Genomic DNA, 10,553 nt, shown 5'->3' with positions numbered 1-10,553 from the left:
ATTGATCGGTCCAGTGTGCAAAAAAAAATTAGTCTGTCCAATTCAGACGGGTTTGTTTGGGTTGGCATTATTCGGGGAATGCCAGGATCAGGGTGGAAAAAATCTTGCCTCGCAGGGCATTACTACGGATATAGCTTATGGGCATATGTGACCTGCCACCACAAAATGAGCATGAAGTTGCAAGTTTTGAAATGCCCTGGCTACTGTGTTGGTGGTCTCTGAATGGCCCATTGTGCCCCCATTCACAAAGGACATACAGACATATTTCTAGCTTGAACAAGTGTGCGGCAAACAAAGCCATCAACTCAGTCAGCCTGGATGACTTGATTGCGACTTCATACTCATTTTGTTGTGGCAGATCACATTTGTCAACTGCTGGGATACAAATGGGATTTAGCACTGACAAACAAATACCGGTAGATTTTGGATTTCACCAGTTGGTGCACATGTTTATTTATTAGTCTATGCTTGATCCCTTTTGTATCCCAGCAAGCTTTGTGCGAAGTTGACATTTTGCCGATTAGCGAAATACCTTATATCGTCGTTGGGCAGGAAAAACCTCCTGTGTCATTGGCCCCTGAACATGTTTAAAGCAAACCCCTATGTAACTGGTTGGCAGTTTTGTTAACATATTCAGGGACCACAAAAACACTATTTTTGTCCTGCCCAACGACGATATGCAATTTGATTTCACCTCAATCCACCACAGTTTGCTTGATCACTTCACATAATATGAGACTCAAAGAATAAGAATACATTCCACACAAATATTTGAGACGTGCCCAAGGAAATGGCTTTTATTCACATTTCAACATACTAATGCTCTGATGTGCAAATTATAACATGTTATTCTATAACACAACATGCTTGTAATGTTCAATGCTGGTTTTTGATAACAAATCCATAGCTGATGTTGAATGGCTCCATCTCTCACTTGGGCAGTCCCCATTTGTTAAAATAGACGCATGAGACTTGGCTCAGAAATTCCTGCACAAAGAAATAAAAGAATAGCAAAAACTGTTAATGTTCTCCTTAAAACTGCAATACAACTGAGACAAACAACATTTATGGCACCCCATCACGGAAGAATAAAACTTCTTAAAATCCATTTCTGTCAAAATATTGGTCGATCCTTCATGTAATTATTTCGTGTAAATTAATCCTAACCCTAATTTCGTGTATTAATTACATGAAGGAGTAACCGTAATATCCCAGTCCATCATTAAGTTGGAGATGTTGATACATGAATGTTTTTATTTTAATTGCCTAAATAGAAGATTAATTAGCTGTTCCATACCCAAGACTCCTTTTTTGTGGGAGGTTTAATTTTCGCCAATTTCACGATTGGAGCTCCAACCGTGAAAATAACACCTTGTGAATATATGCAACAATGTATTACAAGTATAGGGCAGGACTTGGCAATCGCGGAAATAACATTCGTGAAAATGTTTCTTACTCTACATCACGAAAATAACTGCTCTCAAAAATATCCCCTTTACAGTAGCATTGTACAATACCAAAATGCAAGCATGAGAATGATCATCCATGAAAAAAAACCTAAATGTTTGAAAAAACAAAACCTGCAGTGTGAAAGAGTCTAAAAAGGCCAAAAACAAGCTGAAATTAAATGAAAGTGCGGAAATTTTCACAAAAAAAACAACAACCTGAATTCAGGTTTAAACATGAAATTCTCATGCCTGTAAATGGTCTGTTTAAATTGTTTCCAGTATTAATAATTAAGCGAGAAGTTAGACTTACTTTGCAAGAATTCCATCTTGTTTTGAGAGTCTGCATATACTGTCATCAGATTCACCCTGTCATGAAAAGAAAAATTATTACAGAATCAGTCAATCAGATTGAAATTTCATCTACCCAACAGCAAAGTAACTCAGGTGGGCGAGGGGGTAAATTGCAGGTCTACAGGCTGTATCAAAATGATTGGTACCCATCAGTTTTGATGTTTATTGAAAAAGTCTGCCTCTTCCAAATTATGCAACATTGGGTACTTTTTGAAATGTCCAAAATGTATAGTTTGACTTTTGATGGTAAATTATTTGGATCTTATGTTGAATACTTTTAAATTTTCGGCCGGCTGACATTTGTACGTGGGTTTCCGTATGCAGCTGTGCTATTTGTAGGGTGTCTTAATTAAATTTTTGATCTTAAGGTGGGATGGTCTTAGAGGTGATATGCACCTGTTCATCCCAATCCTCTACACTGGTATCTCTCCTACATGTGCTGGATCCGTGGTGCGTTTTATTCACATGTATATATATATGTCTTTTATACTTTTACTTTGTGCAATATATTTATCCATCTTTTATCTAATTTTGTTATTTGATATTGTAACTAGTGTATGAAGCCAAATAAATAAAATAAAATAAATAAATAAAATGTGTCAGACTCATCCATTATCAATGAAAACTTGATGGGTAGCAATCGCTTCGATTCAACTTTTATATTATGAAGCGTTTTTGTTCCGAATGGTTTTTGCTTCGAAGGGTTTTTTACTCTGAAATTACTTTATTCCTAAGGGTCTTTGATAGGATCTGTAATTTCTCCAACAGGTTTGTACTCAGAAAGCTTATTATTCTGAAGATTCATTGCTCCGAAAATGACTTGCACACGTTGACCACTCAGTGCCAGAATTGGGTAAGTGCAATAGCTGCCATGTGTAGATGAGTACAATATACTGGTGCAAACTGCCAAATGTTCACAAGGCTCTGAAGGCAGCCATTGCAGCAGAGTTGCCAACATTTGAATCTTGAAAAAAGGGAGATTTGTCAAAATGTGTACATCTTAATGGATGAAACCATTTCCTTTTCAGGGAGATGACCAAAAATTAAGGGTTCTGAAGGTTTAAAAGTAGGGAGTCTCCTGCGAAAAGAGGGAGAGTTGGCAGCTCTGTTGCAGTTACCCACTTCTGGCACTGTGCAGTTGAAGTGTGTGTTTTGCTCCAAAGGGTGGCTTCTTTATACCAATTTCGGATAAATGCCTGTCAGAATAAAATCTTTCAGTCTAATAAACGTTGAAAGGAATAATCACATGCACCTAAATCTAAAGGGAAGCCTTTGAATTGGCCATATCTTCTACAGGGGGTTAATTGGTATTCTTCTTATGAGCACAAATTCTTCCTCAACTGGCTCAACATTGTATTGAATGAGAACCCTATTTGTAACACAAATTCCCTAATATCGCAAAATAAAATCCCGAGGTACTGACAACTTTGTTTTATTAAAGTAAATTTTTTATTTCTTCCGTGGTCAGAGCTGTGTGTACACATGCTTAAACACATAGACGATAAACAATCATGCTGACTGGCTGATCAACAGTCTTGACAACAGGACGGTTTACCCATTGGTCGTCGCAGGGTCAGAATTTTGTTTCACAGAGCGAGAATCATTCTTGATTCTTGCAGATTAAATTTGCGGGAATCATTTGATTCTTGCAAATCAAATTCTGTGTAAACTACAAAAGTTTGCGAGAATCAACTTTGATTCACGCAAATCTGTTCTGAGAATCTTTGGGAGAATCGATTCATGGATTCTCGCCAAAATTATGACCCTCGTCGACGCCAGAGAAAGGGAGGAGACCTCGCCACTTCTACGCAATTGCCGATCACCAGTGCGTACCTCTACCACAGAAGAAATAAAAATTTAATTGTAAATAAGGTTCCACTACATTATTGACACCTACCAATCTCCTGAGCTGACCACAGATGGCATATGTTTTGTAGCTGCCAACATAGAGTCCAGTGGTAGGGTCCACCTGAAATAAAACCAGCAAGAACATGTGTATGAAGATGCCTGCCAGTGCAAAGAGAAAGTTTCTGTCTCACAATGTTTCCTTTCTTACATAATTGCCATTCCTTCAGCTTGGCAATTGATAAAGTTCACTTTGTTTATTAATGCATTCAACAGCTTACAGTTTGTCCACAGTTTGTACAAAGTGACAATGCGCGTGTATACAGCACGTAGTGCTGCGTCTCTGCTGCAAGTATGTGTGCCTTCAAAGTCGTCACATTGTGTGCGTCCGCGTCGGTACTTTTGTACTTCAGAGTGGACAAACTGTACAGGTCTATCAACTAATTTATGTCCATCTGGGAACACTCTGTACACAATTACACATGCTGCAACATCAACATGTATGCGTATGGCGTAGCTGGAACCTTTTGCAGAATTAACCAACTGCGCTCCTGGATAACATTACAGAGTAGACTGCATTGCTGTGTAAGCCATGACATATGCAGGGGTGTGATTGGTGCTTTTTGAAAAAAAACCCAAGGCAATGAAATTGCGAAGCGGAGCGAGCGAAGCGAGCGGAGCTCTCGCCTGTTGCGGCCGGGGGTCCAGGGGCCTGCTTAAGGGCCCCTGGTGGGGTCCCGGGGCAACGCCCGGGTGGGGGTTGAGGGGGCGAAGCCCCCAAAGCCAGAGGGGTTTTACACACTTGAGCACGACTGGAGATGCAATTTCATGGGGTAAAATGCAAAATGAGAAAACATTTATTATCTGTGAATACATACTTCCATTATCATATCATTCACATACACATGAGAAATTGCATCACCATTTTGCACAGTACAGTGTGTCTATAAATCATCCAGTCAGGGTTCTAAGGAATTTTCATTTTAAAATTGGAGATTTTCTCATATCTGAAACTGAAAATTCGAAATGTGACATCTCTGTTAAGCATTTAGCTCTTGGTCCAGGGCCACTCCAAAAGCGACAAAAAAAATTTAAAAAAAAATTAAAAATTTTTTTTTTTTTTTTTTTTTTTGAAAATCCGAATTTTTTTAATCCCAAAATCCGGATATCCGGAAAATCACACCCCTGCATATGTGACCCGGCAGCACAAACGAGCCGTAAATTCCCTAAATTGTATTCTGTGTTACGGTGTAAAATGTATACGAAGGTCGATTCATCGATAACTTGCTGGCCCGACTTCCGTCTTATTTTGATAGTCAAAAACTAATCAATAATCCTATTGTTGAAGTGGATAATAAGCTTCTACCTTAGATGGCCGGCTATAGAACTTTTAATAGCTCTGGTCTTTGTTTGCTTTGGCTAAATCCTGTTCAAGTGGTGGGTTACCAGGCATTGTATTTTGTACAGGTATGCATAACCAACAATTAACAATGAGAGAACTTTCTTAAACCGCGTTGACTTGGGGATGATTTGAAATGACCGCCAATTATGACTGTTTGATATATATTGCCAGCAATGTGGAAAAGAGACGTATGTAAAAACGTAAAAGCTATAATTTTGTTGAAGGAGCAAAGTTTAACAAACCATACCATTTTTAAGTTTATGATGTTTATTTTTAAACACGAAATAAAACAAAATTGACCGGGAGAGGAATTTACGGCTCATTCGCAGTGGACGGTCACATATGTGCGTTAAGGGCATGTTCTATGATGGTCACAAATTAGACATGAAGAGCAATTTTCACATGAGTTTTAAAAACAAACGAATAATTTACCTCTCCTACGTTGATTTGGATGGAGCCATGGTCCTTGGCATTGATGATTTGGTTTGAGGCAGAACTAGAAAGAAAATAAAGAACAATAGACAAATTAAATGCCGAAGTGTATTTCAATTCTCGCTGGCTAATTTGCCATACACTAAGGCTGGCATTTTCGGTCGGGTAAACGGGTACCCGCCGAGATTACATTACCCGGTAGGAAATACCCTCCCGGTACCGAATTAAAAAAAAATAAAAAATAAAAATTATTTTTTTATTTTTTATTTTTAAGTTTTTATTTTTTCGGTTTTGTAGTGTCCCTGGACCTAGACCTAAATGCTAGGATCATTCATGGTTGACCTAAAAAAAAAAAAAAATAAATAAATAAATTTCAAGATGTTTTGTATTTTTAATATGAAAATTGATAATTTGTATTCATGTCATAGTCTATTAATGATTTCAAAATGCATTGAATTTGAATGCATTTTGAAATCATTAATAGAGTATGACCTGAATACAAAGTATTTTTATTTTTTGCATTTGGTATCCGTTACCCGCCCGAAAAATGCGGGTGGGTACCGGGTACAAAATTACCCAAAATGCCAGGCCTACCATACACCCACATACTTGAGGCCTAAAATTTCAATCTTCAACATGCCTGAACACAAGTCCCGATAGCAACAAAATTTAACTATATTTAAGGTGGTACTACTACTACCCACCCCTGATAAATGTTGTGACTGATTTTGCATTTTTCTCAAAAAATAACTACACACTGGTAACAAAAGTTATGTATATTATAGGGGCAAGGAATCCAATTACTTCACTGAAATTTCAGTGATTCATTCAGGACAAGTGGTTCATTATATGTTAAGAAATGAGGTACATTCTAGCGGTACCTCTTTTCTTATCATAAAGTACCACTTGTCTTGAGTCACTGAAATTCCAGTGTAGTAACTGGATTCCCAGCCAATTTGCCCCTATAATATATACATAACTAGCAGTGTCCGATTTACAAATTTTTTCCTACCTGCACTGGTGCATGTAGCCCAAAATTTCTACATGCACAGCAAAAAGTGTGCATGCACCAAAATTAAAGCAAACATAAAATCACATTGAATCACGATCATTGTCAGTTGCTTGTAATAATATTCCGGCTCCACTGTCATTGTCATTTTTATGCCGATCACTCTCCGATTTCTTAGCCAAAACATAGGATGCGTGGCTTCATCTGTTCTAGAACTAGTCACCGACAAGGGGTACGATTTCCAGAATGATGCAAGTGTTTTTGAGCTATTTCCTTTTTGCTGGACATTATTATGATTATTTTCCGTGACGTAAACAAATATTTCCCACAGTTTAAATTCGGTTCTTTTTTTTCAATGAAATGAAAATGACAGCTTCTACATGTGTGAGGGTATCGGGAATTGGTGGATGACGTCACATTACGCTAGCCCTCATAGTCTCGGACCAGACTGTATGTGGCTATCTTGAATGTTCGTTAGGATCGACAAGTATCAGACCGACGCAAACTGGCTGTTTAGGAGACTAGGGAAGTCAATGAAAAAAAGTGACAGTTCTCACATGATAGGGTATCGGGAATTGTCAATTGCGCGATTTGCGCCAGCCCTTCTAATGAAGTCAGGATATTGCGCTAAAAATAGATTGGGTTTTTCCAAATCGGACTGACTGCTTGTTTACTTTTGTATATTGCCTTGTCATATCGCTAGCGCTAAAATCGTACATGCACGCGTGCAGGCAGGTAGTGAAAAGCTGCATGCACAGAGGGAATGTTACATGCACTGGTGCAGGTATGCAGGTGGTAAATCGAACACTGATAACTAGACATGGGGTGTCAATGGAATAGTCCAGAATTTTCCATTTTTAAAATGTTTTGGACTGAATGATAGTGTTAGATTTTCTTCACATCATTTGTAGGACATTATTGTTGATGATATCAAACAAACTCCAAACAATAAGTAAAGAGAAATTTTGATGACTTGGGTCATTCACTCCAAAGGTAATCTTTCACTCCAGGGCGATAACTTGGAACAATTCGCTGGCTTCGTTCTGCATTTTGGCAATATATCACAGAGAACATTATATTTTTTGGCATTCGTTTGAACAGCATGTGGCATCTTCCTGAACAAATTTCTGATAAACTGCTGAAAAGATCTTTGACATGGGCATGGCATTGGAAATCTTTTCCTTTTGAGCACCCGGCACCCTTGCATCTCAGGACTAAATTATTACTTTTGCATCAACTTAGTTCAAGCAAGGACAAGGTTTACTTTTGCATCAAAGTTAAACAGTTGCCAAACACTTTGGTTAATGTATTGGAAAGAGGACAGGGCTTCGATAAATGAGGGAAATTATGGGGTAATTAACAAGGTCATGAGGTCAAAACAATTTTTGAAAACAAGTGAAAACGCGAAATGTGAAAACAATTGAAAAATTTTGTCTCAAAAACAATTTAAAATTATCGGAAAAGCAAGAAACATACCTTCATAAAATCAGCATTACTTCCATCACATAAAAAGATGTTCAGATGAGTGGAAAGTGGCAAAATTTGTGAAATGTCAAATGACGGAATTTTGAAAGAAAAATACATCGCATTTTTCGAGAAATTCGCCAGATCTTGAATAAATTCAAAAATTTTTGTGTCATGCAGTAAAATACTGTCAAACGCGCTTGAAAATGCTTGATACGCGAGCGTAAATCACCGTCAATACGAGCATACACCAAGCGCTTGTGTCGTGCTAAGCGAAAGCTTTGAGCTTGCATCACATGATCACCGCCGACACCGGTTTTGCATTCAGCTCTTGTACACGTCAAAAATTGCAATAAAAACATGGATTTTGGAACAAAATAAAGCTTGTTTGACGAAATCAAAGGTATGTTTGTATAGTTAAGAACATATTTAACCTTGATGCGAAAGCTTAATTTGATAATTCGTAATTTTAACCTAATATAAGTTATTATAGCTCGGGTGGTGGTGGTCTATCGCCTTTGCATGTTTATGTTTAATGATCAAAAACTCATGAAAATGATGAACTCACCACTTCCTCGGAGTGTACAAATCTACGTATTCGCCGGTTTCGTTCTGCATTTTGGCGATTATTTCTGCAAATTAAACAGAAAGCATATTTCAGTGATCAATAAAGTCTAGTTTAAGATACGATCGATTGTGGAATTAAGGAAGAAAATGTGTAATTTTGTAGCACATCTTACCAATGGGTCGCACTACAGTAAAGCCACATGCAAGAAAGGACGAATTGCGGAATAGGGTGTTACTAGATAGACATTTTGCATAAACTAGTGTAAAATATCTAAAATTATAAGATTATTTTACAGTCAACATAAAGTGATGATGTTGATTTTAAACACTAAAGGATTAGAGTATTTTCTGATATTTTATGGTTATTTTTCCTTGAAGTTGAAATGATTATTATAGAACTTTAAAACAAATAATTTCAAATTTTAGAAGTACTTCACCATCTGACTTCACGCGTGAATCCGCGAGATCAAAACAGCGGCTGCTTCACAAACTCTGCTGAATTTTGATCCAGATAAAACTGAATTTTGTTCTCCAATTTGACCAAGCAAAAGCCAGTTTGCTACTTTTGATACCATGTGAAGTTTCATCATGTCAAGAGGAGCTAAAAGACAGGACAGGAGTTTCGAATCTCCTCGGGATTTCAGATTATAAGTATTTTATTTATCGGTGACAGTGTCAGTGACGGTGTTTTTAAGCTTATTTTTAAGCTTACTATTTAGTGTATTAAACATTTTTAACTAAAACTAAAGCTTTCAGCTGAAGTTAGCCACTGTAGTAAAACGTAATAATAAGATTATAAGCCCTTAAGTCTTAAACATACTATTCAGTGCTCGATTTAGTATAAAAAAACCACATGCACTGGTAATCATTGTACCGTCCAAAAATGGACCATCAGGCTATGATGTTTCCAAATAGACGTAAAAGTTTGTAGAAATTGACCCTGTGTCAGCTTGGTGAAATGGCGATGAAAATCGCCCCTGCCGAGTTCCTCCGGGAGTTTCCCCGGGGGGGGCACTCGAATTTTTTTTTGGTATGGGTGTGCCACCGCCAGTTTCGAACTTGAGGTCTAAGGAACTGATCGGCCAGCCAAAAAGGAGGGTCTAGGGAACTGATTGGCCGGTCAAAAAGGGGGGTCTTGGGAACTGATTGACTGGCCAAAAGGGGTCTTGGGAACTGATCGGCCGCCAAAATCTGAAAAATCTCGAAACTAAACCCGCAGGCCAAACCAGGGTTCAATTTTGTTATGCTTTTTGCCACAGATTTTTGAAGGAATCGATTTCACTTTGAATTGTGCATTAAATTATTAATCAGGAAAATCATTAATGCAAAATAGGTCTGGTTTGGCCCATTACGATGGAAACCTCAACAAAGCAAAACAGCATTCAAATCAAAATTACTAGACCCTGTAGACCTACAATCTATGCTATTAGCCTACTGATAATTATAGCAGCATTACAAAAGCCCACCATAAAAACAAACCCACAAGAATTATTTTTTCAGTGCCGAATAGAAAAACATTTAGACTACATTGAACTGTCATGCTTATACCATGAGATGATTGAGTGAAGTGTGCAGAATTTGACAGCCATTCCACTCCCGATTTTACTAGACCAGTAGATCGTAAATTACCTTTTAATTCATTGTTTATGGAGAGCTGCAAGGATGTGTACATAATTATTAAGGTACTTTTCCTCATATTTGGCAATTTTATTCCCAAAGAGAGATCTCAAAATCATTTATTTCTAGCTAAATGTTCACCAGCTGGACTCTCGCGATCGGCATTGCTGCAATGTTTATTTATTATCAGTCAACCAGTGTTGCCACTACTAAAGGAGCCCAAAATCCCACCCAAAGTTCACCTTATTCCTTACAATGTGTTTCAATGGGGAAGAAATTGATGGAAAATTCCCTTTGTAGTTTTTGGGCTCGCAAAAGTAGCTTTTGGGTCTGCTTTTGGGCTTGAAATAGTAGGACAGAAAACACGTCTCTCAAGATGCCGATGAGAGCGGAAATCGATGATCTGAGGGTCTATGGA

At 37.8% G+C, this 10,553-nt stretch overlaps 2 protein-coding genes across 2 annotated transcripts in view; one reads left to right on the top strand and one right to left on the bottom strand.

Moving 5' to 3' along the window:
• Positions 1 to 770: 770 nt before the first annotated feature.
• On the bottom strand, positions 771 to 8,800 carry LOC140165833 (small ribosomal subunit protein eS21-like). The gene is made up of 6 exons (XM_072189155.1): positions 8,692 to 8,800; positions 8,520 to 8,583; positions 5,479 to 5,542; positions 3,697 to 3,768; positions 1,759 to 1,814; positions 771 to 987 (listed from the first exon to the last, which is right to left on the bottom strand). The coding sequence occupies exons 2-6, from the start codon at positions 8,567 to 8,569 to the stop codon at positions 978 to 980; spliced, it is 252 nt and encodes an 83-aa protein (XP_072045256.1). The 5' UTR covers positions 8,570 to 8,583; positions 8,692 to 8,800; the 3' UTR covers positions 771 to 977.
• An 89-nt stretch (positions 8,801 to 8,889) lies between these two features.
• Positions 8,890 to 10,553, top strand: part of LOC140165835 (transcription initiation factor TFIID subunit 2-like) — an 88,448-nt gene continuing 86,784 nt past the window's right edge. The window contains 1 exon segment of the mRNA XM_072189156.1: positions 8,890 to 9,165. Within this exon segment, the coding sequence (XP_072045257.1) occupies positions 9,107 to 9,165 (59 nt within the window). The 5' untranslated portion in view covers positions 8,890 to 9,106.

This window comes from Amphiura filiformis, chromosome 12 (assembly GCF_039555335.1).
Source record: "Amphiura filiformis chromosome 12, Afil_fr2py, whole genome shotgun sequence".
Lineage (NCBI taxonomy): Eukaryota > Metazoa > Echinodermata > Ophiuroidea > Amphilepidida > Amphiuridae > Amphiura > Amphiura filiformis.
The sequence above is the reverse complement of the archived record's forward strand: the minus strand, read 5'-3'. Positions and strand labels throughout refer to the sequence as shown.

Bases quoted from the DNA above. Each gene is read 5' to 3' on its own strand.
- LOC140165833 (XM_072189155.1), bottom strand. From the start codon at position 8,569: ATGCAGAACGAAACCGGCGAATACGTAGATTTGTACACTCCGAGGAAG. The intron at 3,769-5,478 runs GTAAATTATTCG...GTTTTATTTCAG, and splicing joins TCCAAATCAACGTAGGAGAG to GTGGACCCTACCACTGGACT. The intron at 1,815-3,696 runs GTAGGTGTCAAT...TTTTCATGACAG, and splicing joins GTGGTCAGCTCAGGAGATTG to GGTGAATCTGATGACAGTAT.